At 45.2% G+C, this 18,223-nt stretch overlaps 2 protein-coding genes across 2 annotated transcripts in view; both read left to right on the plus strand.

The window, feature by feature from the left end:
- The first annotated feature begins 2,246 nt into the window (after positions 1-2,246).
- LOC129654139 (solute carrier family 22 member 6-like) overlaps positions 2,247-18,223 on the plus strand; it is a 29,067-nt gene continuing 13,090 nt past the window's right edge. The window contains 8 exon segments of the mRNA XM_055583710.1: positions 2,247-2,615; positions 11,136-11,239; positions 13,409-13,563; positions 14,711-14,879; positions 15,235-15,358; positions 15,517-15,620; positions 17,280-17,494; positions 17,644-17,764. Of these exon segments, the coding sequence (XP_055439685.1) occupies positions 2,247-2,615; positions 11,136-11,239; positions 13,409-13,563; positions 14,711-14,879; positions 15,235-15,358; positions 15,517-15,620; positions 17,280-17,494; positions 17,644-17,764 (1,361 nt within the window).
- Positions 17,720-18,223, plus strand: part of NXF1 (nuclear RNA export factor 1) — a 160,259-nt gene continuing 159,755 nt past the window's right edge. The window contains exon 1 of the mRNA XM_055581005.1: positions 17,720-17,729. The gene's annotated coding sequence lies outside the window, so the exon portion shown is untranslated. The remainder of the gene's footprint in view (positions 17,730-18,223) is intronic.

The raw sequence follows: 18,223 nt of genomic DNA on the forward strand, positions 1-18,223 counted from the left end.
GTCGTAAGTTTACATATCTTGAGCTGCCCTCCCACCTCACCCCGTCTTCACAGTATTGAGTGTTCCAACCCGTGATATAGTTCTCCATTTTTTAAGAGCTTCTTTAATTTCTCTAAGCAATGTTTTGCACTTTTAAGTGTATAGATATTGCATATATTTTATCAATTTTATACCTAAACATTTCATACTTTATGGAATTATTTTTTAACTTTCTACTTTACATTGGAGCATAACCCACTAACAATGTTGTGATAGTTTCAGATGGATAGGAAAAGGACTCAGGCATACGAGTACATGTATCCATTCTTCCCCAAATTCCCCTCCCATTCAGGCTGCCACATTACACTGAGCACAGTTCCCTGTTGCAATTATTAATGATATTTCATTTCAATTGCAATTGTTTGTTGCCATTATACAGAATTATTACACTGCTTATAACCTTCAGTAACAATGTTGAATAAAAGTGGTGAGAGTAAATATTCTTGCTTCCTTCCTGAACTTAGGAAGAAAGCATTTAGTCTTTCACAATTAAATATGATGTTGACTACAGTTTTCCCATAGCTGTCCTTCATCAGTCTGAAGAAATTCCCTTTTGTTCCAGGTTTGCTGAGAAGTTGTATTAATGTCATGGATGTTGTTGTGTCAAAAGACCTTTCTGTGTCTATTGAGATGATCATATATTTTTTCTTTTTTTCATCTACTAATATGACGAATTATATTAATTGAGGTTTTTAATGTTAAATCAGTTTTGCATTCTTGGGATAAACCCTACTTTGTCGAGATACATTATCCTGTTTATATATTGCTGTCTTAAATTTGATAAAACTATAGTAAGAATTTTGCATTTATCATAAGGGATATCAGTCTCTAGTTTTCTTTTTTTGTTATTTTATTCATTTTATTTTTTTGGTTGTGCTGGGTCTTCATTGCTGCATACGGGCTTTCTCTAGTTGCAGCCAGTGGGGGTTACTCTTTGTTGTGGTACGTCGGCTTCTCATTGCAGTGGCTTCTCTTGTTGCAGAGCACAGGCTCTAAGGCTCAGTGGTTGTGGCGTAAGGGCACAATTGCTCTGAGGCACATAGAATCATCCTGGACCACAGACCAAACCCTTGTCCCCTGAATTGGCAGGCAGACTCCCACCCACTGTACCACCAGGAAAGTCCCCAGTTTTCTTTTATTGTAATGTTTTTGTCCCGTTTCAGAATCAGAAGAAAAAAGAAGAAAAGGTTTGTATAGTCAAAGCTATGGTTTTCCCAGTAATCATGTATGGATGTGAGAGTTGGATCATCAAGAAGGCTGAGCATCAAAGAATTGAAGCTTTTGAACTGTGGTGTTGGAGAAGACTCTTGAGAATTCAAGGAGAGCGAACCAGTCAATCCTAAAGGAAATCAACCCTGAAGATTCATTGGAAGGACTGATGCTGAAGCTGAAGCTCCAATACTTAGGCCACCTGATGTGAAGAGGCAATTCATTGGAAAAGACCCTGATGCCGGGAAAGACTGAAGGCAGGAGGAGAAGGAGACAACAGAGGATGAGATGGTTCAGTAGCATCATCTACTCAATGAACATGAGTTTGAGCAAACTCCAGGAGATGGTGAAGGACAGGGAAGCCTGGCATGCTGCAGTTCATGGGGTCACAAAGAGTCAAACACAACTGAGCGACTGAAGAACAACAATATGACTGTGTAAATTTGTTAAAACTTGTCAAAATGAGGTTCCTAAGTTGATGCATTTTATTGTATATACTCAGTCTCAATGAAGCTTTTGTGCCCCTGGCTTGAGGATGGTTAAACAGATAATGGGATAGACTGGTGGACATTTCCTTGGTTTTAGCTATTACAATTGAGGGAAGGAGAAAAATTGGGAGTGGGCTGTATTACGATGAGAAAAGAGGCACCGTTGACATTACCTCTGATGAGGATTCCCTCTTTTTTTTTTTTTTTTTTTTTTGGCCATGTGGCCAATTTAACTTTAGCTGCCCTTAAGGTCCCCTGGAACAAATCATTGACCTGATGAGTCTTAATAATTCATCGCCTTACTTTCAAGTCACAGTTTAACTTGGTACCTCTAAAAAAGTTATAAACGCTAGTTTTTAGTTCGGGTGACTTAAGGCCACAGCAGAACCAGGAACTGATGAACTGAGAAGACAAAGAACAGCCTGTCTCCTCCCCCCTGCACCAAAAGCCTGGAAACAGTTTGTGGAAGCAAGAGGCCTCCGCTCCCGGGCCCCTGCGAGGTCCTACCCCATGGCCTTCAATGACCTCCTGCTGCAGGTGGGGGGCGTCGGCCGCTTCCAGAAGATCCAGGTGATTCTGTTGACTCTGCCCCTGCTCCTGACGTTTTTGCACAACACCCTGCAGAATTTCACCCCCGCCATCCCCACCCACCACTGCCGCCCACCTGCCGACACCAACCTCAGCGAGGACGGGGACCTGGAGGCCTGGCTGCCCTGGGATGGGCAGGGGCAGCCCGAGTACTGCCTCCTCTTCACCTCTCCCCAGCGGGGACCGCCCTTTCCCAATGGCACAGAGACCAACGGCACAGGGGCCACAGAGCCCTGCCCCCATGGCTGGATCTATGACAACAGCACCTTCCCTTCCACCATCGTCACTGAGGTGAGGAGCCCTGGGCCCCCAGCTCCTCCTCCCAACCCCTGTGTCCCCATCTTACCATCCCCACACATACCCCCCCACACACACAGACTGTGCGAACCTGACCTGAATTTGTCCAAAGACCCTGGAGCTATGAAGCGTTTTGCCCAAAATGCAGCACAGAAAACAGGGGTTGGAATTGAGGTCTTCCTGGTAGAGAAGGTTATGGAACACCCTGCAGAAAGCTGTTCCCTGCCCCTCCAACCTCCCCCAGAGAGAAAGAGATACTGCTGCTGGAGTTCAATAGTCCACTTTGGTTTCCCTGAGAGTAGGAAGGTGTAGGAGTGGTACAGAGTGGTGGAGAAAGGAGGCAAGCAGAGAGTGGAGGGCAAAGAGAATATTCCTGAGCAGGGGATTCTGGGCTCAGAGTCCTAGAGACAAAAACAATTTCCTGACTTCGTCTAGAAATAGCTCTCGGCAGCTGGGGCCAGGAGATGGAGAGCAGCCAAGGAACTAAGATGGGAAAGAGAACAGGGTTATGGGGAGGGGGAGGGTCCTTTCATCTCTAGTGATTTAACACCCCTCCCCCGAAACACACACACAGTCGATTGTAGAGTCTCCCTGGCCTGCTAAATGGTTCATCCGGCTGAATTCTGCACTCTGTAGCTGTCGCATGGATCGTGCTCTTAACATCTGTTCTAGTCAATGGTCTTTTGGTTGCAAGAAAGAGAAGTTCTCTCCAGTCAGCTCATGAGGAAAGGGATTTCAGGAAATCCAAGGGCAGGAAACAAAGCGTGTCCAGGCTTCATGGCAACTGGAACCAGGGATTGGAGCGCCAGAGGCATCGCTATACACTCACTCTATGACTCTCCTCTCGACCCATTTCGTCTGTGTGCTCATCTCGCAAGAAGACTGCTGATCCAAGCTCTGCCCCATTACCTCTCAGATTTAGGGCCCACCACCAACCGAAGGGGCTTCCCAGGTAACACTAGTGGTAAAGAATCTGCTGCCAATGCAGGAGACATAAGAGGGGCAGGTTCGATCTATGGATTGGGAAGATCCCCTGGAGAAGGGCATGGCAACCCACTCCAGTATTCTTGCCTGGAGAATGCCCATGGACAAAGGAGCCTGGGGGCCTAGAGTCCATGGGGTCGCAAAGAGTCACACGAACGCACCAGCCAGAACATTTCCGTAAATCTTAATTCAAATTCTTAGAAAAGGCTCTGATTGGCTCAACCCAACACATTGATGAGTAGCCCCTGTCACAATCCTGCAATTGGCTCAGGTGTCCACATTTAATCTAATATCACACCAAGGGGCAAAATAGTGGAATTGTGTGGCCCCTTGCCTGGTAATCAGGGCTGTGCAGAAAAGATGACTTGAGAAGGGGCTGTGGGTGAGCACAATCTCCAGACCTGCCTGATGCAGCATCAATCTGAAAGTAGTAGGAGTTAAGCCATACTTCCCACTAGCCAGACCCAAGACACAGAAGCAGAAGGTGAGTAAGGATGGCTAGTCCTCCTCCCTCTGAGCATCATAAGCCATCCTCTCCTGGCATGGCTGAGAGGGAATGCCTTCCTTATTCTCCAGCCTCCACCCAAATTCTGAGACATCCTCCTCCGCCCACCTTAACTTGTATGCTATCAATCCCTCCAATTCTGCTTTCCCGTTTCCCTTCTTAAAACTCTGCACCCTGCTTTCCAAGTTCGACAATACTCCAGGAACTATTAATATCAACCTTGCTGTTGTTCTTCTGTTCAAAACAGCAGGCAGTGTGATCAGAAGCTCAAATTTCTTTGGATTCCTTGCCATCTGGAGCAAAGAATCTGGGTGAGTGAGCACCTTAGCTTTCCTTCTAAATGGAGAGTTAGTAGTCATCTTCTCATCAGTTTTGATGACTGACAAAGCCAGATGCCTACAATTTTCCTGAGTTGTGGGGAGAGGCCAAGAATAATCCAGTCCTCTTCCAACAGGTACAGTATGTGGGACCAATGTCCACAATATTTTAATGAACACAGCCAGGATAACTCTTCCTTGGGCCAATAATGCCAAAGGCTGCACCAGAAAACACTTCATTAGGATAATAGGCAGCTTACATGTATAAGCTGCCCAGTGTGAAGCTGGACCTTTTGAGTTGTGAAGCAAATGAAATAGCTCACAAGTTATCAAGGGTTGCTTAAGCAAGAAGATTAGTCTCAGTGAAGATGCTCCACCCAGGCCACATGGCTATATCTAGTAGGCACAGCAGCACAGGTCTCCTGAGGAAGGCAAGTCCTTGGAAAGAACTCCCAAAGGGCCCTGTATCCCAAAGGGATACTTCATCCCTCTGAATGCAAAGCAAAAAAAAATTAGTATAATAAATAAGATGCTAGCTTTGGGTTATAATAATTAAAAAAAAAAAAAAAAACCTACCTGAGCTCTTCTCCTTATTTTCTTTTTTAGTATTTATTTATTTAGCCAAGTCAGGTCTTAGTTGCATCACGCGAGATCTTTCTTTGTAGCACACGGACTTCCTAGTTGCGGCAAGCAGGCTTCAATATTTGTGGCACACTGGCTGAGTTGCTCCGAGGCAAGTGGGATCTTAGTTCCCCAACCAGGGATCAAATGTGCATCTCCTGCATTGCAAGGTGGATTCTTAATCACTGGACCACCAGGGAAGTCCCCTCCTATTTCCTTCTGAATTAAAATATCCTGAGTATGCTCCTTGGAAGAAAAGTTATGACCAACCTAGACAGCATATTAAAAAGCAGAGACATTACTTTCCAAACAAAGGACCGTCTCGTCAAAGCTATGGTTTTTCCAGTTGTCATGTATGGATGTGAGAGTTGGACTATAAAGAAAGCTGAGTGCTGAAGAATTGACGCTTTTGAACTATGGTGTTGGAGAAGACTCTTGAGAGTCCCTTGGACTACAAGGGGATCCAACCAGTCCATTCTAAAAGAGATCAGTTCTGGGTGTTCATTGGAAGGACTGATGTTGAAGCTGAAACTCCAATACTTTGGCTACCTGATGTGAAGAACTGACTCATCTGAAAAGTCCCTGATGCTGGGAAAGATTGAAGGCAGGAGGAGGAGGGGACAACAGAGGATGAGATGGTTGGATGGCATCACCGACTCAGTGGACATGAGTTTGAGTAAACTCTGGGACTTGGTGATGGACAGGGAGGCCTGGCGTGCTGCAGTCCATGGGGTCGCAAAGAGTCGGACACTACTGAGTGACTGAACTGAACTAAATAACTGGCAGCTTCTATCTGAACTGTATGAGTCAGGACTCCTGTTTGCTAGTGGCTGCAATTCAACTCAAACTAATCTGAGCATGAAAAGAGGGTATAAAGGTTCCCATAACCCAATCACAAGACAAACAAAGGCAGAGCTGGCTCTAGGGCCCATGGGAACCAGGGCCATGTGTGCAAGACCTTTGTTGGCGCTCATTTATTCTCTGCATGATGGGCATGTAACTATGACACAGATGCTTCGTTTAACATGGCCACTGCCCATTCTGGGCTCACTTCTAATAACTGTCTCTCTGCTTCACCTTTTTAAAAATTGTTTGAATAATTTTATTTATTTACCTTTGACTGTGTTGGGTCTTCGTTGCTGTGCAGACGTTTCTCTAGCTGCAGCAAGCAGGGGCTCCTCTCTAGTTGTGGCGTAAAGGCTTCTCACTGCCGTGGCTTTTCTTGTTGCTGAGCCCAGGTTCTATGGGGCCAGGGCTTCAGTAGTTGCGGCTCCCAGGCTCTACACCACAGGCTCAATAGTAGTGATGCACAGGCTTAGTTGTTCCAAGGCACGCGGGATCTTCCAGGACCAGGGATCAAAGTCATGTCTCCTGCATTGGCGGGCACATTCTTTATCACTCACTGAACCAGCAGGGAGGGCCTCTCTGCTTCAACTTTGAAAAATTCTAGGAAAGACATTTTCTGACCTGGGTCAGGTGCCCACCCCAGATCCAATGACTATAGCACAGGGAGGGTCTGAGTTACTATGAACGGCCGGCCTGAGTCCACCTTTCACTTCTGTTCTGCAGTTGAACAGCAGTTACCATTTCCTTGCTCTACTTCCTGGCTCCGCTGCCATTCGTTTTCTCTTTTTCTTTCCCCTGATGCCAGCCTCACAGCATCTTTCATTTATCACAGGCTTTATCAAGTTAGCAGTGCAGAGCTGTCCTAGACAGCAATTCTGAGTCTCCCTCAAATCCACCACTACCCATTCCTACGCTTTGGTTCCTTAGGGACGAATAAACAACAAGGTCCTGTTGTATAGCACAGGGAACTATATTCAATATACTGTGATAAACCATAATAGAAAAGAATATGAAAGAGAATATACATGTGTGTGTAACTGGATCACTTTGCTATACAGCAGAAATGAACACAAGTATACTGTGAGGTACAATGTAAATAAGCTTCGGCAATATATATAAGCATTGTATCAGTTCAGTTCAGTTCAGTTGCTCAGTCGTGTCCGACTCTTTGTGACCCCACGAATCGCAGCACACCAGGCCTCCCTGTCCAGCACCAACTCCTGGAGTTTACTCAACTGTGTGTGTGTGTGTGTATATACATATATATATGAGGCCCAGGAGCACACAGAGGTATATGACTCTCAAGAGCCTCAGGTGCACATGAAGAGAACGTATATAGTAAAAGTCTGTGCTCACCCTAAGGTGATATAACCCCTTGAACTGTTGCTTCCACAGAAGACAAGTACCTTAGGGCAAAGCAGAGGCAGAAAAATTCTTTCTGACTACATATTCCATATTCATTTATCAGTTTCTATTCTGAACTACACCCAGATTTCATCACTAGGCTGCATACAAATTGTGTTCTCTTCTCACTCCTCTGACTTCTTTTGTTATTTGACAAATCCTTACTTTTCCATTTTCCCTAAAACTGATGAATCTATTTTTAAAATTGTATTGAAGTACAGTTGATTTCCCTGGAGAAGGAGATAGCAACACACTCCAGTATTCTTGCCTGGAGGGTTCCATGGACAGAGGAGCCTGGCAGGGTACAGTCCATGGGATCGCCAAGATTCAGGCACAACTGAGCAACTATCACTAACAGTTGATTTACAATGTACTTCATAGTATACTTGTGTTCATTTCTGCTGTATAACAAAGTGATCCAGTTAGACACACACACACACACACACATATATATATTCTTTTCTATTGCTGTTTATCACAGGATATTGAATATAGTTCCTCATGCTATCCAGCAGGACCTTGTTGTTTATCCACCCTGTATACAATAGTCTGCATCTGCTAATCCCGCACTCCTAATCCTCCCCTCCTCCAGCGCTTCTCTGACTTCTCTCCTCTTTCCTACACTCTCTTGCTTCTCATCCTTCCATTCCTCAGTTCCAGTCTTATTCCTAACTCCTCCCTACAATGCGTCTCCATCTCCACGGTCATATTCTATTCACCAGTTTCCAATAAGGACTATTAATATGAAGTCCCAGTTTGACAAAGCCCTAAAATCTTTTTATAATAAAAGTTATATCAGATAACACATAGAATTACAGAAGAGTAGTGATTTGAATAAAACAGCAATAAAGTTCATTGCTTTTTTTCACTTTTCATTTTATATTCCAGTTCAGTCGCTCAGTCGTGTCCGACTCTTTGCAACCCAATGAATCACAGCATGCCAGGCCTCCCTGTCCATCACCAACTCCTGGAGTTCACCCAAACCCATGTCCATTGAGTCAGTGATGCCATCCAACCATCTCATCCTCTGTCGTCCCCTTCTCCTCCTGCCCTCAATCTTTCCCAGCATCACGGTCTTTTCAAATGAGTCAGCTCTTCGCATCAAGTGGCCAAAGTATTGGAGTTTCAGCTTCAACATCAGTCTTTCCAATGAACACCCAGAACTGATCTCCTTTAGGATGGACTGGTTGGATCTCCTTGCAGTTCAAGGGACTCTCAAGAGTCTTCTCCAACACCACAGTTCAAAAGCATCAATTCTTCGGCACTCAGCCTTCTTCACAGTCCAACTCTCACATCCATACATGACCACTGGAAAAACCATAGCCTTGACTAGACGGACCTTTGTTGGCAAAGTAATGTCTCTGCTTTTGAATATGCTGTCCAGGTTGGTCATAACTTTCCTTCCAAGGAGTAAGCGTTTTTTTATTTCATGGCTGCAGTCACCATCTGCAGTGATTTGGGAGCCCAAAAAAATAAAGTCAGCCACTGTTTCCACTGTTTGCCCATCTATTTCCCATGAAGTGATGGGACCGGATGCCATGATCTTAGTTTTCTGAATGTTGAGCTTTAAGCCAACTTTTTCACTCTCCTCTTTCACTTTCATCAAGAGGCTCTTTAGTTCTTCACTCTCTGCCATAAGGGTGGTGTCATCTACATATCTGAGGTTATTAATATTTCTCCTGGCAATCTTGATTTCAGCTTGTGCTTCCTCCAGCCCAGCATTTCTCATGATGTACCCTGCATATAAGTTAAATAAGCAGGGTAACAATATACAGCCTTGATGTACTCCTTTTCCTATTTGGAACCAGTCTATTGTTCCATGTTCAGTTCTAACATGTTGCTTCCTGACCTGCATACAGGTTTCTCAAGAGGCAGGTCAAGTGGTCTGGTATTCCCATCTCTTTCAGAATTTTCCACAGTTTGTTTAGGGCTTCTCAGATGGCTCAGTGGGTAAAGAATCCTCCTGCAATGCAGGAGATGCGGGTTTGTTCCCTGGGTCAGGGAAGTCCCCTGGAGGAGGACATGGTAACCCATTCCGGTATTCTTGCCTAGGGAATCCCATGGACAGAGGAGGCTGGCGGTCTACAGTCCCCAGGGCCGCGAGTCAGACATGACTGAAGCGACTGAGCGTGCATGCATAGCTCTTTAACAATGTTGTTAGTCTCAGTTGTACAGCAAAGTTATTCCGTTATACATATACCTGTATCTATTCTTCTTTAAATTCTTTCCCCCTTTAGGTTGTTGCATAATACTGAGCAGAGTTCCTGTGCTATACAGTAGGTCCTTGTTGATTACCCATTTTAAATATAGCAGTGTGTACATGTCCATCCCAAACTTCCTAATTATCCCTGCCCTCCCCCCTTTCCCCGGTAACCATATCTCCTTCTCTCAGTCTGTAAGTCTCTTTCTGTTTTGTAAAGAAGTCCATTTGTATAATTTTTTTTGTTCATTTGTTTAAATGTATTTGTTCTTTTCTTTTTTAGATTCTGCAAGTGACAGAGAGTGATATTTCTCTTACTCTGTCTGAAAGTCCATTGCTCTTCCGAGAAAGTGTTCAAATGCCAGCTTCCCAAATTGTATATCATGTGGTGTGTGCACAGGGTATTAATAGTCCCACAGTAATAATTAAATTCACAAATAAGGACTTCCTTCCAATCAAATCAAGATTATCAAGCAATTATACCTGAATGATGAATTCATTTGGATATATTAATACAACCTAGGGAACATTCCCTAAACATCCTGGTCATCCCAGTCCCTTTTCCTTTTTCTTTTTTCTGTTAGCGAAAGAAATGAGTTTTAAAATTCACTCAAAAGTATACAAAAATTAGTTCTTACTTGTAAATGAAATGCCACACTCATTTGTCATCTTTACTTAATTTTAGAGGCGTCTGTGAGCAGTATGATTTTTCTGCAGGCTCTAGAGATGTTTTACTCCACCTCGAAATGAAGTACTTTTAAAATGGGAATCTTTTTTCTAATATTCATTAAAAACAGCAACAAAAGTTAAACTATTAGTTAAGGTATTCAAGTGCTGATTACACAAGATTGCAAATAACTACACCCTCTCAGACTTGCTAATGTAAAGTTAAGGGAAGGATGCAAGGGTATTTCACAGAACCCTAGGTCAAGAACTTGAGCCCAGTCTTATGAGAGACCGAAATCAGGTGGTTGAGGAGAACCAGGGCATCTGGACTCTCCATCCCTACCTCTCTGGCACTGTGATCTCACCCTGATCTCTCTGACCAGGTTCCTCATCCTTCTTCCCCTCAGCCCTCCTCCTCTCCCCCTCCTCCCCATCCCAGCCCTCCTCCTCTCCCCATCCTCCCCTCCCCCTCCTTCCCCTGCCTCTCTTCCCCTTCTTCTTTTTCTCCTCTCCCACTCTCTCTCTGTCGCATGATTTCTCAACTCCACTTCCACATTGTTCCACATTTGGCCCTCTCATCCCAGCTTTAAGTGTCCTTACAAACCTTGCTTCTCTGAGTCCCTTTTCCAAATCTGTAAGAAAAAGAACCAGATTTTTAATTCTGTCGGTTTTCTTCAGCTGCACCCAAGGAGGGACAGGTTAAAGAGCCCTGAAAGAGGGTAAGCGATTAGTGCTCTGAAAAAGGGGAGCAGGCTACTCAGTCATTCCCAAAAATATCTCTTACGTGTTTTGAAATCACTTGAATCATTGTCACCAGGAGAAGATGGCAAGAAAGATTGTGTGACTCAGGGAGGCAGGCTCTCCTTATGTGCCGGTCCTAATCCAACATACTCAGCCCACCAGGAAGGATGGAGTGGACTGTAGTGGGGTCAGCCTGGCTCTCCTTGACTCCAGTTCTTCCTTCCTCACAGTGGGACCTTGTGTGTACACGCAAGACTTTGCTGCAGTTGAGTCAGTCCATCTTCATGGCAGGAATACTGGTCGGAAGCTTGATGTCTGGGATCATGGCAGACAGGTCAGTGATGAACAAGCCTGAATCAAGGAGCAACAGCATAGCCCCTCTAGGCTGGACACAGAGGGGAGACTGGCAGCCCTGAGAATCCAGAGAGGGACACAGAACTGATCCACCCAAACCTGACCATGTCTGGAAGGTCTGCAGGAATCACACAACTGTCCATCAGCACTTTTCAGGTTCACCTCCTTTCAGTTCCTCCTCACAATACCCTTGTGAAGCCAGCATGAATGTTATCATTAACTGCATTTTACTAATGAGGACACTGAGGTTCAGGGATGCCGATAATTTGCCCAAGATGCTTAGAAGGAACACAGAAAATTATGTTGTTAATTCTGAGGAGTGGGATTGGAAAGAAGAGAACTTTTCACTCTTTGTTATTATACTGTTTGAACTTTTATGGTAATTCATTACTTTTGTGATTGTATACTTTTTTTTTCCCAGCTGCTCTGGGTCTTTGTTGCTGCTCAAGGGCTTTTCTCTAGCTGCAGAGAGCAGGGACTACTCTGTGCTGTGAAGCACAGGCACTAGGCACTCGGGTTTCAGTCATTGCTGCACACAGCCTCAGTAGTCGTGGTGCATGGGTTTAGCTGGTCTGCGGCATGTGGCATCTTCTAGTACCAGAGATCGAATCCAAGTCCCTGCGGACTTAACAGGCAGATTCCCATCCACTGTGCCAGCAGGGAAGTCCTAAAGTAAATATTTAATGTTTACTTTTTTAAAAAAGTACACAGCTAACAAGTGGAAAAAGCAGGACAAGAATCCAGATTTTCTGACACCCAGAAGAAATTGCTTCCCACCACTTCTGCCTTGTGTGTGACATGTGCGTGTCACAGAAACACAAACCTGGCAATCAATAGCAGTGAGGGACCAGCCTCAGGTCTGCCACAACTGTGCACCACAAGAAGGTTATGCCACCTCTCTCAGACATGGCTTTTCCACCTGTAAAATGGAGGCTGTTATAAGGGTTAAATTAGTACCTGCAACTCAGTGTTCGTTACCCTAACCTTGACTGTCTTCCAGGCCAGAGACCATAAAAATAACCATGGGATGAATATTAAGAGGCAGTTTTCTAAAGAATAAAATCTGAGGGTGTACTCATGGCTGATTCTTATTGATGTATGACAGAAACCCACAAAATTCTATAAAGCAATTATCCTTCAATTAAAAAATAAATTTTTAAAACTTTTAATGAAATTTGAACATACTATGTCACAGCAGATCAAAGACACAAAATGAGCTTTATTATTCATAAAATATAAGCCACAGTCAAATCCATTTTGCAAAAGCATAAGCCTTGCATAGGTTTCCCAAAAATAAAAATCCCATAAACCAAGCTCATGGAAACAGAGAAGAGACTGGTAGTTGCTAGAGACAGGGAGGAGGGATGGCCAAAATGAGTGAAGAAGGTCAAAAGTTACTACATTTAAGCTACAAAATAAGTAAGTCAAGGGAATGTAATGTACAGCATGATGAGTGTACTTAATAATCCTGTATTGCATTTGAAAGTCACAAAGTGAGATCTTAAGTGTTCTCATCACACACACAAAAAATCATGGTAACTATATATGGTGATAGACTTTAAGTAGATTTATTGTAGTGCTCATTTCACAATGTATACAAATATAGAATCATTATGTTATACACCTGAAACTATTTTACTGCTGTATGTCAATAATACCTCAATTTAAAAATACATCACAAAAGGCTGTCTCCTAACAGGAATGTTGGTTGTTTCCATCAACCAACAGTCAAAGACTCAACCACACCCCAAAGCAGTAGTTCCCAAACCTTGGAAGCGTGTTAAAAACCAGGTTTCTAGCATACCTTCCAGATATGCAATAGGCCGTAAATGGGGCTCTGGTATCTGGATTGCTTTCAACACACCCATGTGATTCTGATAAAGGCATGTGACTCCCTCCAGAGAGGTTTGCTGAGATGCATCAGGACCCTGGACAGCAGCAATCCAAGGATCCTCCCAACAACAGGTCCACTAGATGCCAACCTTCACCCAATTATTCTCCGCCTCCCATCTCAGCATCTACCCCATGGTCACATGCAGGCAGCCTCACAAGCACCTGTTAGATTGCCCAGGGCATCAGGATGAGACAGCCAGGGACACGGGACAGGGGAGCAAGCAACGCGCTTGCCAGGTTTCCCCTTCTTTCACAGGCTGGGCCGCCTGAAGGTGCTGACCTGGAGCTACCTGCTGTTAGTAGTCTCAGGGACCTGCACTGCCTTCGCCCTCAACTTCTCAGCCTGCTGCGTTTGCCGATTCCTCTCAGGCATGGCTGTGTCGGGTGCCAGCAGCTGGTCTATGATTCTGAGTGAGCGGGAACCCAGGAGGGTCAGCTCATGGGGACTCCTCAACCACAAGGGTGCAGTGACCCAGGGAACCTGATAGATGCAAACCTCAACTCCTTCCCTGAGTACCTGTCCCAGCCCATTCTGACCTATCTGGGTCTTTCCTGGAGTAGGTAGTGCCCCAAGAAGAAAAAAATTAAGATCATGGCCTCTTTGGTGGCTCTGATCATTTGGGGCTGGAATTTATAGGTATTTAGGGATCATTGTAAGGATGAACTAAGTAAAGACTCAGAGACTGGAGTGGGGTTGCTTAGAGAAGCCAGGGAATCTTTTATTCAACACTTGTTTATTAAATACAATTTCAAAAGGCATTTAATTGTGTCACATCCAGCACTGTGGATAAACAAGTGAACAAAAAGACACTACCCATGACCTTAAAGAGTTAATAGTAGACTGGGTGAGCTGCCAAGCAGTTACAAATTGGTTTACTAAAGGCGAGGATGGGGGCTATCCTGGATGATGTGGGAGTTTAGAAGTGGGGTGCTCAATCAGGACTTGGGGAGCCAGGAAATCACCCCAGAAGTGGTAACATGTAAGCTCAGAACTGCACAAAATGTGAGGCAGAAAGAGAGGAAGTAAAGTTCTTGGGCAGAGTTCTAGACAAAAAGAAAAGAATATACAAGTCCCTGAGGCCAGAGTATGACCCCTAGAAGGAAATGAAAGTGCTGCAGAATGGCCTGAGCATAAGGCTCATTCATCTCTATTTCCCAGGTCAAGCAAAGGCCATGGTACAGGATCTTCAACTCTAAATGCTTGTTGAATTAAAACGAGTTGAAGGAAGTGCAGAGGGAGCGGTTGTAGGCAGGTCAAAAGAGGTTTGGGAGAAGCAAGGAAATATGAATGTTGAGGTTGGTGACACTGATTAGGAGCATTCATAGGAATTCAGAACCTTCTAGACCATCCCTACACACACACACACACACACACACACTGAACCTAACCAACTATCATACCATCCTTACCTTATCCAATGAGCGGCCTAGGGGTGCAGAGCAGGACTGAGCTCACGAGATGAGCCCTTCCACTCCAGTGTGAGGCTCCTCCTCCACTCCCCAAATATACACATACTCACACAACCGACTTCAACCGAAGCTCTGCTCTTCTCCTCAGATCTGGAGTGGTTGCCCATCCATGCCCGTCCAAGTCTGGGCCTCCTATTAGGATTTGTTCCTACCCTAGGCCAACTCTCCCTGGCTGGCATGGCTTACGCTCTGCCCCACTGGCGCCACCTGCAGCTGTTGGTGTCTCTGCCCCTCTTCCTTACCTTCGTCTACTCCAGGTGAGTGGGACCTCAGTGTAAGGTAGAGTGCTCAAAATAAGTCACAGATGGGTATAGCATCTCCTAGAACACCCCTTCCCTACCTCCTTAAGTATCAAAGCAGAGCAAAGCAAAAAGAATCAATGTCCACACTGATAGGTGAGGAAGACCATGGCCAGAAAGGACTAAGACTTGTCCCAGGTCTCCCAAGTAGACAGGGATAATCCTTGAAGTAGAACCCAGAGCTCCTAACCTCAGCCCAGGATTCTTTTCACCCCTCCCAGCTGTCTTCCCACTCTGGTCTGTGCCTTTCTCAGAAACCCACAACTCTGTCAATTCAGGCTAAATTCATGCCACCCCCAAACCCCACCCACAGGTTCTTCGTAGAGTCTGCCCTCTGGCACTCCTCCTTGGGGAACCTGGACCTCACCCTGAAGGCCCTGCAGAGAGTGGCCCAGATCAATGGGAAGCAAAAAGAGGGTGCCAAGCTGAGTGTGGAGGTGAGACCCCCCTCCCAAGACCCTCTGTGATACCCCACCAGGGCTCCTCCGCCTGCCCCCCCATTCTAGAACCCAGGTCGTCTGGGGCTTCCCAGGAAGGGGGTGGAGGGAGGGGTCCCCAGGGGAAGCTAAGTGCTGAGCCCCGTCTATCCAAACAGCTGCTCCAGATGAGTCTGCAGAAGGGCCAAGCCCAGCCATCAATGCTGCAGATGCTGCGCTCCCCTGCTCTCCGTCAGCTCTTCTTCTGTATCGTCCCACTGTGGTAGGTCCATCCCCACTCATGTAAGAGACAAACTGATGGGCAGATAAGCAGACTGAGGAAAACAGGACAGCCTGGGTAGGTGGGAGGCTGAGGGAAGCCCCGCCTCCAGTGGGAAAGGACATGGGTATTCTGAAGACTCAGAGGGCTCCCCATCTGCTGAGGGAGAGAGAGAAAGCCCAGCTCTACCTCATCTCCTGAGCTTGCAGCTCAGCCAAGCGGCACCACTGACCTTGAGAAAAAAAAAAAAAAGCAGCCACCCCAAGAAGCCCTGAGCTTCTGGACCTAAGAGTTCTGTACCACAGGCTCTTACGTTCTCCTGAAGAAGTCTGCATTCTTCTATTGCCATGTAACAAATTACATACTTAACAGCTTGAAATAGCACACACTTACAAGCTCACCATTTCCATGGGTCAGAAATCCAGGCAGAGCTTAGCTGAGTTCTCAGCTTAGGACTTCACATTCTCATCTGGATGCTCAACTTGAGAAGACTCCACTTCTAAGCTCACCCAGGTTGTTCAGTAGCCCAGTCATGTCCAGCTCTTTGCGACTCCATGGACCACAGCACACCATGCTTCTCTGTCTTTCACTATCTCCTGGAGTTTGCTCAAATTCATGTCCATTGAGTCAAAGATGCCATCCAACCATCTCATCCTCTGTCGCCCCCTTCTCCTGCCCTCAATCTTTCCCAGCATTGGGGTCTTTTCCAATGAGTCAGATGTTTGCAACAGGTGGCCAGAGTATTGGAGTTTCAGCTTCAGCACCAGTTCTTCCAATAAATATTCAGAGTTGATCTCTTTAGGATTGACTGGTTTGATCTCCTTGCTGTCCAAAAGACTCTCAAGAGTCTTCTCCAGCACCACAATTTGAAAGCATCGATTTTTCAGCTGTTACCCGAATTCATTTCCTTGCAGTTATAGGGCTGAGGCTTCTTGCTGGCTATCAGCTGGGAGTTAACCTCAGCTTCTAGAGATTACTCTCAGTTTTTCACAAGGACTTTCCCACCATGGCTGCCCACTTCATCACACCAGCAAGGAGCATCTCTAGAGTGGGTCTGCTAGCAGGGGCCCATCCTGGAGGCTGTCTGCCACTATGTCTTCCTAAATACTATGCAATGTGTCCCTGGCAAGGGGGTCGTTTGCAGTTGACAAGAGTATAACCATGATCTCACTTGATTTGCATACTTCCATAACTGTTCTGAAGGAAAACTTGGAGGGCGGCAGAGGATGAGATGGTTAGATAGCATCACTGATTCAACAGACATGAATTTGAACCAACTCTGGGAGATAGTGAAGGTACAGGGGAGCCTGGTGTGCTGCAGTCCATGGGGGTCACAAAGAGTTGGATGCGTGAGGACACACACACACACACACACACACACAGAGCAGGGAACTGGAAGGAGGGGAAGAGGACCTGTTGTGAGGTAAAAACATTGTTTTCTCCTAGGTAACTTTTAAACGTATGATAGATAACATTCTTTTTTTTTTTTTAGAATTAAAGGAAGACTTTCTTATCTGCATTCAAAATATAAAAAACCCACTGAAAGACTGATATAAGGCCTAAAGGAAAGAACAGATAGTGAGAGCAGTTTGCCAACTGTAATTACCATGTAGACGTGGCATGCCTATTACTCAAAGCATATCCCCTCTGTTCCTGCCCCAGGTCCATACTCCTTTTCAGCCTTTATGGCATGGTCATGAGTCTGCAGAGTTTCAAGATCAACATCTACCTGGCCCAGGTGTTCTTCACGATTGTGGACCCACCATTTTATTTCCTGGGCTTTTTGGCCACCAAATCACTTGGCCACAAACGTACCCAAACAGCCTCCTTGCTGTTGTCAGGGGTACTCATTGTGACCTGTGCAATGATACCCCTGGGTGAGTACCGCCCCATTCCAGCTCCTGTCCTGGTCCTTCCCCCAGCCTGGCTCTCAATCTGGCCCAAGTCAGCTACCTAGAGGGTGTGAAAAACTCAAGGCTCCTGCAAATCTTTCCCAGCACGTTATCACCACCTCTTTTCCTTCCAGATCACATATTCCTCCACATCACGATGGCCGTGATAGGAAAAGGCTGTTTGATTGGCTCTATGAACTGCCTCTTTATGTACATGGGGGAGCTGTACCCCACAGTAATGCGGTGAGTGGGGGTGTTGGGGAGGAATCCTGGGATGGAAGAATCAGGCCCTAGGGCCAGATGGTTTCCAGTCGGAGAGAGCACAAAGGTCAAGCAATTATTTTTTAAGGCAAGAAAGAAGAAAAACACAGAAACTAGAACAAATTAAAGACAAAAAGGAAGATGGTAGTAGTAACTCAAAATACATCAGTCGATACAATAAATGTAAACAGATTAAACCTACCAGTTAAGAGATAGATTTTTTTTTTAACCTAGGTTTTTTTTTTTTTTAATCTAGTTCATGATTTTATCTAGTTCAAGTGTAAACTACATGAACTAGATAAAATCAACTTGGATTTATCTGGTAGGTTTAATCTGTTTACATTTATTGTATTGACTGATATGTTTTGAGTTACTAGTACCATCTTCCTTTTTGTCTTTAATTTGTTCTCATTTCTGTGTATTTTAAACAGATTAAACCTACCAGTTAAAAAA

Source organism: Bubalus kerabau, chromosome 5, assembly GCF_029407905.1.
Source record: "Bubalus kerabau isolate K-KA32 ecotype Philippines breed swamp buffalo chromosome 5, PCC_UOA_SB_1v2, whole genome shotgun sequence".
NCBI classification, from domain to species: Eukaryota; Metazoa; Chordata; class Mammalia; order Artiodactyla; family Bovidae; genus Bubalus; species Bubalus kerabau.